Source organism: Perkinsus marinus, assembly GCF_000006405.1.
Source record: "Perkinsus marinus ATCC 50983 genomic scaffold scf_1104296928640, whole genome shotgun sequence".
Taxonomy (NCBI): Eukaryota; Perkinsozoa; order Perkinsida; family Perkinsidae; genus Perkinsus; species Perkinsus marinus.
In genome coordinates this window covers 118,708-132,650 of record NW_003216737.1, presented here as the reverse complement: position 1 = coordinate 132,650, position 13,943 = coordinate 118,708, and the positions used below count along the sequence as shown (strand labels likewise).

At 45.6% G+C, this 13,943-nt stretch overlaps 3 protein-coding genes across 3 annotated transcripts; 2 read left to right on the top strand and 1 right to left on the bottom strand.

The window, feature by feature from the left end:
- Positions 1-706: 706 nt before the first annotated feature.
- Positions 707-1,101, top strand: Pmar_PMAR007319 (hypothetical protein; the record flags this gene model as incomplete). Its single annotated transcript, XM_002788216.1, has 3 exons — positions 707-908; positions 951-1,018; positions 1,072-1,101. The coding sequence occupies 3 exons, from the start codon at positions 707-709 to the stop codon at positions 1,099-1,101; spliced, it is 300 nt and encodes a 99-aa protein (XP_002788262.1).
- A 445-nt stretch (positions 1,102-1,546) lies between these two features.
- Pmar_PMAR007318 (protein sco1, putative) lies at positions 1,547-3,306 on the top strand (the record flags this gene model as incomplete). The annotated part of the gene is made up of 8 exons (XM_002788215.1): positions 1,547-1,622; positions 1,687-1,786; positions 2,033-2,098; positions 2,145-2,245; positions 2,291-2,437; positions 2,480-2,535; positions 2,577-2,668; positions 3,087-3,306. 8 exons carry the CDS (start codon positions 1,547-1,549, stop codon positions 3,304-3,306), a joined length of 858 nt encoding a protein of 285 aa, XP_002788261.1.
- A 625-nt stretch (positions 3,307-3,931) lies between these two features.
- Positions 3,932-5,841, bottom strand: Pmar_PMAR007317 (conserved BRCA1 domain protein, putative). The gene is made up of 6 exons (XM_002788214.1): positions 5,634-5,841; positions 5,399-5,581; positions 5,242-5,350; positions 5,076-5,192; positions 4,934-5,025; positions 3,932-4,886 (listed from the first exon to the last, which is right to left on the bottom strand). Exons 1-6 carry the CDS (start codon positions 5,801-5,803, stop codon positions 3,980-3,982), a joined length of 1,578 nt encoding a protein of 525 aa, XP_002788260.1. The 5' UTR covers positions 5,804-5,841; the 3' UTR covers positions 3,932-3,979.
- Positions 5,842-13,943: the final 8,102 nt, after the last annotated feature.

The following is a 13,943-nucleotide window of genomic DNA, read 5'->3' as shown; positions in this document are numbered from 1 at the left end:
TACATCTACTCGAACCCGTTACATGTTCGAGTATTGTCGAGAACAACTCCAACCTTTTTAGTCCTTAAAGTTTATAGTGTTCTGCCAAGGCTTGCTACCTTTCTCGTCTGCGTCTGCGTGCCAGATTACACATGTATACGGCTGTGGTATCAGATTCACGGTTGCACGATCTGTTGTTGAGATTGGTGCCGTAGCCACCTGGCTCAAGTTATTAATTGCCATCCACAATGCCTGGCGATGCCTTGGGTTCTTCCCAGCCTTCCGACGATGCACAGACTCCTCTCAATCTCACCTCTCCTCATCTCGGTGTTGATTCCTCCGAGTCTTTTGGGAGCAACGGTACAAGCCTTACGCGATAAGGAGCCTTACGATGAGAAACCCTATATCACCTTACCTTCCACCCCGTAAATCGTACGGATGTGGAAGTGCCTTGCAAGGCACCTTACAATTTTCGCTCCTCGTGACGGCTTGTGGACTTGACTCCCGAAGGACTCCACATCGATTTTCGGGCGAGCGAGATTTTACCGGAACATTCTTGTTAACACGCAAGGATTTGAATCAAGCCATCCCGAATAGGGGGGGAAATGTACAGGTGTACTTTTGCAGTCGTAAGTGGTACTACGTCTACACCAAAGTGTTATAACAAGTTAATGCGACGACGACACGTTGTTGCAAGACTGGAATTATATTAGCAGTTCTCATCGTAATGCCACCGATTCAGAAGCCTCTCCTCCCCAGTGGCCGTGCCGTCCTCAAGCATGGCCGTTCTATGCTATGTAGTGGTAACCTCAGCTATGATGTTAACTCCACCATCAAGGCTCCCGAGTGCAAGAGGGGTATGGGCTTTACTCAGTTCAAGAGGTTCACTCCTGTCCCTATCGAAAGCGGCGTTAGTGTTGGCAACCGAGGTTGGTTTTTCCCCGGGGTCATACCATATCAGGGGCACTAAGGTAAGGCCTTCGTAATGGCCCTGTTCACTTGTCGTTGCAGGTTGGCTACTAGGCTTGGGAAAACTAGGGTGAGTTACTATTATCTGTTATACTGCATTTCCTTATTTGGTGTCTATTTCAGTTGCGTGAGCTCCCTACTACTATGATGTGAGGTTTTGTTCGTCGTCGGTTGAGAGTAGCAACATTATCATCATGACCATTTTTGAGCTCTCGTTGGTATTGCGTTTTTTATAACGTTGGGTCATATCGTGTAACGACTAGGAGGGTTGTCTCGCTGAATCTTAGTGTAAAGTGAGAAAAACTGTAAAATTCACTGGAGTTTCACCACCCTAGTGATATGAAAAATATATTCCACGACTACTGCATACCGTGAACTTCGCGTTTTTCACCAAGTTTTACGCCACTTCACGTAAACGTTTTCGTGAACTACTTTGGTAAGTTGATATTCTAATCTTGAGTTGATGTCATTATTGCTACTTCGGCACAGTCGATCGATACCAGGACGCCGACTGCTATTAAGGACAACGGCTACACGAGGGTTCACACAGGGTCGGGGTCCTTATGGTGACGACCATATAGAACAGTTGAAGAGGGCTATGATGAACCCTAAGACAGATCCTGAGAGGTATTGGAAAGAAGAGGAACTCAAGGCTAAGGCAGAAGGGAGACCTGGTAACGCCTCGTGATGGATCTGAGATCCCCATTTAGTTTGATATATAAAGGAATTTTTCTGCAGTTCCTGAGAGGCCACCATCATCGAATTTGAAGCCTCTACCGTCAAATCAGTGGAATTTCGACGACGCCGGTATTATCAAGGAAGATGATACCAACGTTAAGTAAGCCCTTTTCACTGTTGGCTTTGTAGAGGAACACTCAGTGTGGGGAAAATAGTATTTTCATATTTTATAATCCTCAAAATATGCCCAGCCACATATGTTGGTGACAATATGAAAATTCTGAGGAAATTTTGGGAAATTCTCGTTGGTTTCTGTACATTTCTACCCGAATTCGTATACAACCTTCTAGGGTCAGCTGAGGAAAGCGGATACATGATACATCTCTGGAATGACCTCTGTTTTCAGTTTCACGTATAAGAGTGCAGCGTTGTTCGTATGCGTCGGGTCGTTGGTCCTATTAATGGTAGAATTGTAAGTAATTTTCACTACTTCATTAGCTCTTAGAATTGCTCTTCAGTGCGGACTATCAGCGTAAACACGGCGTCGGGCGGTCCCTCGCAGAAGTCGAGGAAATCGGCAAACCGAAGTTGGGAGGTCCGTGGACCCTCGTAGACTGCCGTAAGCCTTCTCTTTGTGGTGACTGAGGGGATGTGTTATCATCAGGAAATGGTAAACCGGTGGCATCGGAGCAGTTGAGGGGGAAATATTATCTCATTTATTTTGGCTTTACTTTTTGTCCGGACATATGCCCTCAAGAACTCGAGAAAGCCGGCAAGACGGTGGACATCATAGAAAAGGAATTTGGAGCTGGTAATTTCTCTATGGTGGTTTACCACTCTACGCGACTGTTAGGCACGATAGTGCCGATTTTCGTGACTGTTGACCCTAGTAGAGACACATGTGCACAGGTAGGGCTAATCGATGATGACTATTATGTTCTCTATGGCAGACCTCCCTTTATCTGAGTGAGTTTGATCCACGGACGATCGGTCTTACGGGCACTCACGAACAAATAAAAGACATCACCAGGAAGTTCCGCGTGTAGTCGGGCGTAGGCATGACTTGTCGAACTCTGGAGTTGTTGTTGTTGGAATATATGCTGCATTTACTCAGCTCAAGAGTTTCCTAACTTCATCAAATTTACATTTGATTTAGGGTAGAAACATTGTGGGAAAATATAGTCAACTACATGTGTTGATGACACTAGAGAAAGTCTGAGGAAACTGAGGGAATTTTTATTGGTTTCGGTACACTTCTACTCGAATTCGTGTGTGGGAATTTTCTCTGAGACCCGAACCCAGCTGAGAAAAGCGAACATATACTCCAACACTGGGTAGAAATATACAGGAACCAAAAACGACAAAAAATAAATGAAAATTCACCTAGAATTTCCTCAGCATTTTCGTATTGTCATCAGTACACGTAGTTCACCATGTGTGCATATGGTGGTCGGCCTTAGGTATTACAACCAGGGTATTCGAACTGACTCCGAGGACTATTTGGTTGATCATTCGATCATACACTATCTGATGGGCCCTAATGGGAAATTTATTGACTTTTATGGGAAAAACATGACGGCTGAGGAAATCGCGGGAAAAATCGGGAAGGAGATCTACAGGTATCGAAAACGTCGTGAAGAACGACGGCAGAGTAGAGGAGTTGAAGATAATGAAAAATAAGAATAATGCTGATGGGTGATATCATGTTTCTGTTATTGATCTCATGTGGAGTTTCCGAAGTTCATTGGGATATATATAGAACTACCAGAACTACTGGATAGAATTATAGGCGAGCCTGCACGAGTCGCGTGATACCCGGTTGTTGTTCGAGACTTGTTTACCATCATGATAAACATATCATGGAATGTGACGAAATGTGAAAAGGAACGGTGTAGATTCCAGTTCACTCTCTCGCTGGTGAATCACTAGATTAGATCAAATTACCATTCAGCAATATATTCGGCGATTACAGCTACTATGCTCGTGGATAAGGAATTCACACTAACGAGAAAGGACATCAATTTGGCACTGGGGCTCACTCTAGCGTACGAAAATGGTAGAAGATTTCAGACTACAAGTTCACGTAGATCCCCGAAAGAAGTTCTAAAATTGTATTTTCTCAGCAACACACAGCCCATATACATCTTTTTCCACAGGGATTATCAGTCAGCAAAAATAGGGATGCCTTGACATAACAACTCGTTATTAATAATGATTACTCGAATATAACAGTTCTACGCCGCTTCACTAGCTTCCCTCAGTCAACCCCGGTCTATACTGACAATCAACGCAACCGATGCCCTATGTTATAGGAACCGTATGAGAGACGTTTATGATAGCGAACAGCTTCCAATCATTTTCCGGCCTTATTTTTCGCTTCCTTCTTCTTCTGAATCAACTTAGCCGCTTTCTGGTCACGTGTAGCCTTCCCGAACTCAATCCTAGACAACAACTTGGCGTGTTTCTTGCTCAACATACTCTTCTGTAATTCCATCTTCTCCTGAGCCTTCTCCTCAGCTCGCTTCGCCAACTCCTTCTCCCTCTCAGCCTTCTGTTCGGCCTCGCTGATTCTCTCCGCGGTTTCCTTCGACCGCATCTCTGATTTCACTTCACGTAAGTAGTCTCGCTCAGCCAAACGGTCATCAACCTCATCCGTCATATTCATAACATCAGCAGTGGCCTTGAGCAAACCCTGAGAGTTCTTCTTACCCGCCATAGTGCCAACAATATCATCCAAGATTTTCCTCCGGTCGGGAACATATCCGTCACCATCATCATCAACGAACGGCGATAAATGAGGAGGAAGGTCCTTCCCTAATGCATATTCGCCCACAGGTAGTAGAACTCCTTCATTGAAAGAATCCAAAACCCATTGTGGCTGTACTATATCTCTATCGTGATCCTCAGCAAAGCCCTCAGGAACCATAGGTCGATCGATCACACAGTGTGTGATATCATCATCGTTCATATTTTCCCTAAGCCATTTCACTTGAGCGCCCCCAGCGACCAGAACGGTATAGATAGGAGCTAAAGCAACTTCACGGGAGATCCAGAAGACCAGGCCCTTGAATATTCCTTCCTTGCCGTTCGTTTGGTCACCCTCTGTCATGGTGCGAGGAGCCTTGTCGACTTTAATGGTGGCCAGACTAGTACTAGAAGTGTCTTCACGTTCATCGGCCATCGGGGCGTGAGTCGGGGGATAGCGCCAGCCTACTTCCTTGTACAGTTTGAAGTTGACAAACCTCAGCAAGGTGCGGTACCTGTCGTGGAGAAGAGATGCAAAATTGATCCGCAACCATATTACTACCATTCGCCAAACGTGTTGAGGACATTCATATCAACTTCTGCTGGGAAACGCGGAGCGAAATTATGCGGTTGCAACCAACACACCACAGCGCCCTGAAAAAATTACTCAAAAGTAAAAGTTGAAAATTTGCTTTTTTTCTTACGTAGGGCAGTTGAGCCTCGAAGTAATACCCCTTGATCGAAGCAAAGACCTTGGTTAATCGGCCAGTGTGAATGACATAGAAAAGAAACTCATCGTAGAGCTTGCGAGCTTCCGCAACCTAGTGAAACCATGAGGAGCTACGACAACGACTAGGCTAACAATCTCACTTGTTCCGGCTTGATCCTTTTCAACTGATCTGCTGGAAGGTGGGCGAACATCGCCAGCGAAGCGACGCAATCATCAAGATCGCGAAGGGCCGCGTCAAAAGTCGGGTACCTAATCGGTCGGCAGTCAGCACTTGAACTGTTGAATATTCTTTCATACCGCTCCTTGATGAGATGACTTAGATCTTGCTTAGGCTTATGAAACCTCTCCAAGGTCCGTCCTCGCTTGTAGTCCTTCCTCGCCATCATCCTCCTATGCTTCTTGAGGTAGGCTTGGGTCGAATACGAAGTGTTAACCAGAGGGTCTTGCATGAGGAAAGTGATGTCCTTGATGTGGTAATACCTTACATTCACAACAACATCATCATCGCTGTAAACCTCAACAGCTAACATACGTCTTATCGGCGCCTTGTAGTTTCCTCTTGGGTTCCCTCGGGTAGACTCCTTTAAGAATACACAATCTTCGAAATTCCTGCAAGGAAAGTTGAAGTCGTTTTAAAGCTTGAGCCCGAGTGATGTAGTGAGCAGAAGAGCCCTTCTTGCCGGCCTTCATACGTTTCACCATAATGGAAGCTTATATACAGGGAAAAGCTGGAGCAACGATATGATGCGAATCGTCGCCTCCCCCATCTCACAATATGAAGGTGATGCACGCAAGCGCATGAAAAAGCGCTCGCCCAGGAGCTGGGAGTCGGAGGACTCAGGTTCGATCCCTAGTGAGGGTATTTCCCCGCGCCACTTTTTTCCTTCGACCGCGACTTTCTAAGGGAATCCTCATTTCTAAAGAATAGGCCTCTTTTCCAAAGAAGTTTAGCGCACGCTCTCACCTGCATTTCGACTTAGCCTTGGATTGCAGCCTGACCTTGAATAACAGTTCGGGTTTCTGTTTTCGCGTCGGGTTTCGGGTGGGCTTTCGGTTTTCCCTCTCCGCTTTCACCTGCAGTTCCTGTTTTTTTTGGAATTTGCAGTTTAGATCCTCACTTGCGTTACGGTCATCACCTGGATATCAACCTTTACTTCCCATTGATGCCGCGACTGAGGAACCCTCTTTGCTAGTCCGGCGTGGCTTTTCGAGTGTGTATGGTTTCATTGAGGTAGAGTGAGACTCTCACTGTGAGGGTCTACATCGGATGTATTCGGGCCTCACAGTGTGAGGATCACACAATTCCTGCCAACTCCGAATACACGAGATCCTCGCTGGTGCTTACCCCGGAGTGTTGTTGAGTTGGGGTAGAGTAGGCGCCTCGATCGGATGTATTCGGGCATTACATAGTTCTTGCGAACTCTGAATACACAAGATTCTTGGTGGTAGGTGCCCCAGTGTGTTTTTTTCGGAGAGTTATTAGTGGCCTCAATCGAATTGCTATGTCTACATACAGCAAAGTCGATGATATCGGCATTGACATTTTGCGACCAGCCCCATCGATGTTCAAGCCAGGCGCGTTTTGAGTAGCTCCATAGAGTCTATGGAGCTACTCCAAACGCATGGCATAGACTCTTGCACTTAACGCTCCATTCACGATTAAGCACGTCACAGACCCAGGAGAAGTGTGCAGACTCAGGAACTCGTTGTAATAGCGTAATATCTCTTTTGAATTCGCCTCGAATCTCTAGGCAGTGTTCCCGACTGAGGATCCCATGGTCAGAGTTTTTCTGAATGAGAGATAAGCTGTGCTTCAAGGTCTGCCTCCACATATACACAAAGCAAAAGAGTCGCGCAAACTTGGCCGTTGAAGGCTTCTCGCGCAACTCTTTTGTGAGCCTTGAGGTCGTATGCCAGTTTCGGATAGGATGAAGCTTTTGTTCAGAGAGCAAAAGTTCTCTAGTCTGGAACTACTTCTTTGCAAACGGTCGTAAAGCATGGAGCTGCATCCGCCACTTATACGACTGGTTTAAATGGAAGGTCCAACCGTTCGCATTCTCTGCGAATACCAAGGATGCCATCCTTGACACAAGCATAGCTTTCTCGTAACGAAAAAGCGATGGCTAATGGACAAAACTGACCAGGACTTCGGATCATACCAATAACCAAGCATACTACTGCCACATAGCATAAGCCATAAGTAAAATCCATCGCCGCAACATCGAGGAAGCTAACTTGTTTTAATAATGAAGGAGAGCTGAAGCATCCGAAAACCTCAGCATCAGGATCATCCTTAGCCTTTTGTAGCTCGGAATCATTATTATCACAGTCAAAGCGGTATGCGAGGCAAATACTGTCGTGACTGTCGGCGCCTAGAGCGAGGTTATATCGCTCCTCGCAAGGTTGTCGGAGAGCCAGGATAGATGAGTCCACGGGCCGTGGTCTGACCGGACTGTTTCTCAGTTATTTAGCCCGTTGATTATAAATCGTCTTCCGCAGCTGTTTCAATATGACTTGCTCTGGAATCCAGTTCTTCTCTCTCAAGACTTTGATAACACCTTTGGATTTCGCTCCACCAGCAGTAAGATCATTAACGAACTGTTGAGCTTCGGGGTGCAGAAGAGGGCGAGGGCCGGACTCCGAGGCTTTTTCGCAATTTTCCGCCGCATTAATCGAGACGTGGGGAGGGTGATGCGATTGTCTCAGGATAGAGTATTTGGAATCATTTTCACGCACGATCATCAGTAGAAGTGGCCTAAGGAGCAATTTAGTGGTGAGCGGAAGGACAACAGTCCTGTAGTGTGAGGGAAATGTCGCGCAAGGAGGGGTGCACCCATGGAAGACATATAACACAAGTGAAGTGCGCGCGCCCGTAAACGGTTTTCGAGTGTTGCAAAGCGGAAACCGAAGGTGAAACAACCTTGAGTTGGACCTTAAAGGTCTACAACGTGGATCGAGTACGGCTGTGAGGCCGAGCTCAACCCCGAGTGTCGAGGGGTCCCTCGACGGGCCAGAATAATTTTTTTATTCGCTTGAATATGGCGATGCCTTCATACTGATCCCACCAACAATTGGAGGACCGGACGTCCGGCTTCCATCCCAGGTGGGCCCTTCGCGCAGCTACGTGGGGGTCACGAGGTCAATTGAAGGCATTGGTAGCACCTGATGTGGTCGGACCGTGTGTGGCCCAACCGGTTTGGGTCATTACGGTTGAGAATACCGACGGGCCGACCGATCACGGTTGCTACCTCCCGCAACCCCGTATTCGATGGGATTCCATGGCTCAGAAGTAAAAAAGTGGCGCGCGCGCAAGTTGCGCGGCGCAACAAATGCCGTATTCACATTAAACAATCCTTCGCTGGTCAAGATCCAAGATCCATTGCAGAGCTAATAGATATGACATTACACGCAGTAGTTAAATGGGGTTAAGCCATATGAAGGGAGAGCCCCTGCACTGCGGATAGTCTCTTTTTCCACAAACATGACATCGGTCGCTCCGCTGACACGCATAGGGTGAGCACCCAACGCTTACTGCACGTTATTAAACGGATTGTCCGTTTACGATGTTGATAGTAGCTCTATTATAGTTAGCATCACTATCATTCACTAATGGTTAACTCCGTAGACAACGACGACATTCTTGAGTTAGCACTGGGAAGACTTGACTTTGAGCCAAGTGACAGCGCAAAATAAATGTTGAATGCATCGACAAATATCATGCAACGTGAACCGCGCAGTGTAGCCCTGGTTGTAAGTAATACTTAAGAATACTCTAAGAGTATTACTAAGTATTGTTTCATGAGGGCTCAACAACTATATGATGTTGCGCAGAGATCAGCGGCCCAACTGTAGCGCATACAGTGTATGTATGCACAATGACAGACTCTATTGCCTCTACAGTGTAAAACGTCAAGGAATTACCTAACACCCGCCGTAACTTATGGACTTACTGGCTGCATTATTATTAGTGATGAAAGAAACGAAGTTTAGTGACACTGTCTGTTTGCGCCAGCAAGGAGTACTAGACATGTACACATTGGTTCTCGTGCTGAGCACAGTGTCCCACATGATCATCCTCAAGAATGCAGAGAGATGATAGTACTGCAAGGAGATGGAGGAGGGCAATGCATCACCTCACGAACGGCACTACACTAGTCGGAGTAGATGGGATAACGCGACTCCCGGGAGTGGCGAGTGGTACAATTGTGATGCAAAGCGACGATCCATACGGAGTATAGAGACAACTTACTTCCCTAAGGATCAGTATGGGAGCTCTTGAAATTCCTTCAGAATTCTCATATTGTCACCAACACACGTAGTTGATCATCATGGTCAACTACGTGTGTTGGCATCGTACATGATGTACATGTATTCTCACACTGGGAGATGGTACCCACATTCAGTAGTATATTCTCAACTCTTATATGATTTCCACAATTATTTTCATGACTTTGGGGACGACCATGATGATGATGATGACAGTCCTCGCAGAGAACGGTACGAGTTACACGACTACGATCAAAAAAGGGTGCTTCGTCGCAATCATCTGGCGAGAGAAGGCCTTCCTATCGGTCACTTACGCATCGTTTTGTCATTATGGTAATGGTTTAGGAGGCGGCATGGAGTTCAACCCAGTACCCCCTACACCCAACAACTTCACAATTGATACTCTAGATCCAGATACTATGAAAGCTTACAACGGCTTCATCAACCAGACCAAGTTCGTCTGTAAAGATGACGTTACTCTTGGAGAACATGATATGCAGAATATCACTTTTTTGGCCAACGGCAATGAAGACTTACCACACATAGAGATCGGTGGAGCATGGAGAAAGTTCACCCTTGGAAGCTGTCCACATTGATCTATGAACTCCGATTCTGATCATCAGAATCTGATGACTATTCTCGATGGTATACCACCCTATTCATAATAACAAATATTTTTTCACGAGGATTACCTTATATGAAGCTGGTTGTGTTATGTTACGCTAATCTACATACAGGAATAGTGTAGTTGTACAGAGTGCAAAAGTATGGGATCTTAGCTTAGCTCGAATCTAGTCGATGTTTTTATGAGTACGACTGTAGATAGACGTTCTACGTTCCATCAACCATTGACTCGAGTTCCATAATGGTTAACACATATTCAATATTCTGTGAGTACCATCATTATCATGCGTTATCGAGATATCAACATTTTCATCATTTCTTTGGTAACGTTCATCGTTCGAATTAAAAAAATGTGGTACTAAAATTCCGACTAGATTTTTCGCCGGATTTCGCTGTTTAGTGTACTCTCCCACACTATATTCAACCAAACGGTAGTATCCCAAGCCGTACAGTTCAAATTCGGCACTTTTCAACTCGGGCACTTTTTTCGTACAATTCCCGGCTCGGACACCGTCTTTCGGGCAATATAATCCCAGACACTATTAGGCGAGTTTTCTCAGACAATTCCAAAGTCGTACAATGTAACGGAGAACTCTCGTGCACTTTAATCCCATACAGTGCAAACTCATGCAGTGTTAACCCATCCACCCGATTTTTTCACTATAGTTTCGCGAATCATTCGCGAAACTATAGTGAAAAAATTGGGTGCGCTCCACGCGCCCTCCAAATTGGCGATTCGCATGATCACTGCGAGGGATCGAGCTCACTACCACCAGGATGTTTATCAGCATGTCTGACCATTATGCCAAAAAGCCATACTAAATTTTGTACTCTGTTCTTGTCTTGTTCCTGATCAACTTCTACGACCGTTACATGGCGCTTAAGCCCTCGTCAATAGTACTACTGTCTTCTGGGGAAATAGATTCATTTGTCTCGGCACTCGTGAGAACCTGAAACTTCACTTTGGGTGGAGTCAAAATCTACTGTGATGGCACCTTCAAATGTTCCTCCAGTTTCTTCCGCCAATTGTATCGGATTCATGCGAAGAAGAATAATTATGGTTCGCCCGTTATTCTGTGTTTTTTACAAGCGAAAACTAAGCAAATTTACGTTGATTTTTTGTATTTACTTGATGAGAAATGCCGCGATCTCTTCGGAGATGGCCTCAACATTGAACACGTGATTTTTGATTTCGAATGTGGCATGAGTCGAGCCATACAAGCTCTAATGCCGCAGACCATCATAAGTCTTTGCTTGTACCACTGGGCAGCAGCTCTCTATCGTAATCTCTGTAACCTTTGCGAGGCATTCCACCACATATTAAATTCTCTGTGTGTTACTTCGACTCCTACTTTCTATTACATTTTACTAACATAGTGGACGAGTTCGACGAGTTCGCTAGGATGTTCTCCGGAATAGAGCAAGGCGATGCTCTCGTAAAGTCACCACCAATAGAAAGAACACTGAAGGTACCTTGGAGAGAGAATATGCTGCGACGTTCCCGGAGTGCGGCGGCAAGTGTTGGGCTGCGACGCCCATCAGATTAGTGGATGAGAAATACATACAGTATCTCCGGAGCTGTAGCGCTACTCTTGAAAGGAGCAAGCCCCCCGGTAAGGTAGCTCAGCCTGAGCATCAACAAGCTTCCACCCTATCCTCTGATGAAGTGTTCATCACCGTGAACGATATCTATGACTGAGCATTGAATAAATGGCTAACGTGTGAAGTCTTTTTGTTGACGAGAGCACACGATTGTGTGATACCGTGATATGATATCACTGATATCGATAATTGTGTGATATCGTGATGATACTTGTCAAGTTTCATTTAACTATACCCAGTCCTTGAGTTGGCCGAGTGGATCGCTTAGTACTGCCTCAGTTGGCACTGCCCGAAGGGTGAGCGAGGAATCCAATGCACCAGTTTCCACTGTCCGGATTGGTACGGCTTCGTCGCCGGTTTCTGCCCCAGTTTCAACTGTCCGGAATTGAACCGCCCGAAAATCGTGAAACGCATTCACCGATTGCCCCAGTTGAAAAGTGTGGTTTCAACAACAGCTTGGCTAACATGAGCTTCCTTTCTTACCATCAAATCCTATTACTAATTGGAATTATTCGCAAAACGCAGTCGTCCATCGGGGCGAAAATCAAACTCGAAAAATTCGTGACCGAATTTTCCTATTTGGTAGTCGGCTTGATACTTCAACACAGTTCACTAGAGAGATGAATTGTGATAAGAACTGATTGTTATCGGCGGAGATAAAATTCATACTGTCTTGAAATCCTAATGCTAATAGCATTGGTGACCAAGTGACCATTCGATGGGTCAAGCCATGCGAATGAAAGTTTCATTATGGAACTAAAAAAATATCACGCTTAACACATACACTACTCCACGTTGTCAAGACAGTCTGGCTTGTGTGACAAGCTTGGCAGCTTGAAGGACTCAGATTGTCGCTTTGTGCCGGCAGCGATTGTGGCAATCGCTGTCCTAAACCAGGCTTCGCCGAAAGACAACTCTCTGGCACGGTTTCAACCGCGGAGAAGCTGCGCTCTTCCAAAGCAGGAAAGCCATAGCAAAATGGGTGCGTAAAGTATGTTCGATATGCTTTAGAACAGAACGCCTACCAGACGATTGGAACACCTCGAAGGTTACTCCCATTTACAAAAGCACATCCAGAAAAAATTGCAAGAGCTTCGGAAGCTCAGCTTCCATACAGTATTGTCCCAAAGCGCCATCGCTGAGATATTCAGCTTGATCGTTATGGCCAGAATATATGTTCAAGTGGACAGTTCGGTCGACGCATCACAGACGGCCTTTGGGGCCGGACGGTCTGGCCTGGAAAAAGTACATGCAATACATCTCCTAATACATAAGTGCAAGCTATATGATCTACCGCTCACACTAACGATCATAGACTTCCGCAAGATATTTGATCGAATATCCAGGTCGCATGTATATGAATCATTAAGGATGGCTGGTGTACATTTGAAATACTTACGGATTATCCGTAATTGGTATGAGTCAGCTAAAGTAAGCATCCGGATAAGCTCAAAGGAACGAATTGTTCCCCTGGACCGTGGCTTAAGACAAGGCGACTGTTGGAGCCCGATACTCTTCATACGCAGCCTGACTTGTGCGACCCTGTTTGTACAATACAAACAGGGGCGCGCGATCAACCAGTTAAGTTAGCTAATAATAGCTGAACGGGATCGATTCATATCCAGTTGAGTCTCGGAGCTCTAACAACTAAGATGCTATCATGCCTGGCCGAATGGAATGAAACAGAGTGAAGAGACTCGTACCACGATTGGACGAAGACCCAACGCACGCGAATGGACGTGGATGGACGGAGTCATTCATACCGCAAGTGACCTAGCGTAATCGACAGTTTGGGCATACATCCAACTAATAAAAGCGGCGGATGATGTACATTTTGAACCAGTGCACGGTGCAAAAGGGCCATGAAGGAACGCAAGAGAGTGGCACGTGTGGACATTGGGCGCGCCTTGATTAAACTAAACTCCTAAACTTTCAAATATACCGGGTATAATATTAATTTTCTTGGTATTTTATTAAACCCATGGGTAAAACGTTAACTGAAGAGGTAAGACGTTAACCAAATGGGTAAAAAATTAAGTTTGTCGGTGAAAAATTAATTTGACCTGGAAATGCTGTAGTTCCTAGCGGCTAGCTTTTCACAGTGGTGACCAGGGTCTAGTTGGAGCGAGGATCGAACTTCGGAAGTTGAGTTCATCTGACATTTCATCGAATCAAACAACAGATAAGTGTAATAGATATGTGCATTTACGTGGTATGCAGGATATCTCGGTAGGAGTACCTTGTATCATGGTATTAAGGCATCCAATGAGCTCATGACTAGAGACTACCAAAGAAGAAGTTATTCTAAGCGGTGTACTCGTACTTGGTATAGTCTAGCTTGAGCTTGCAT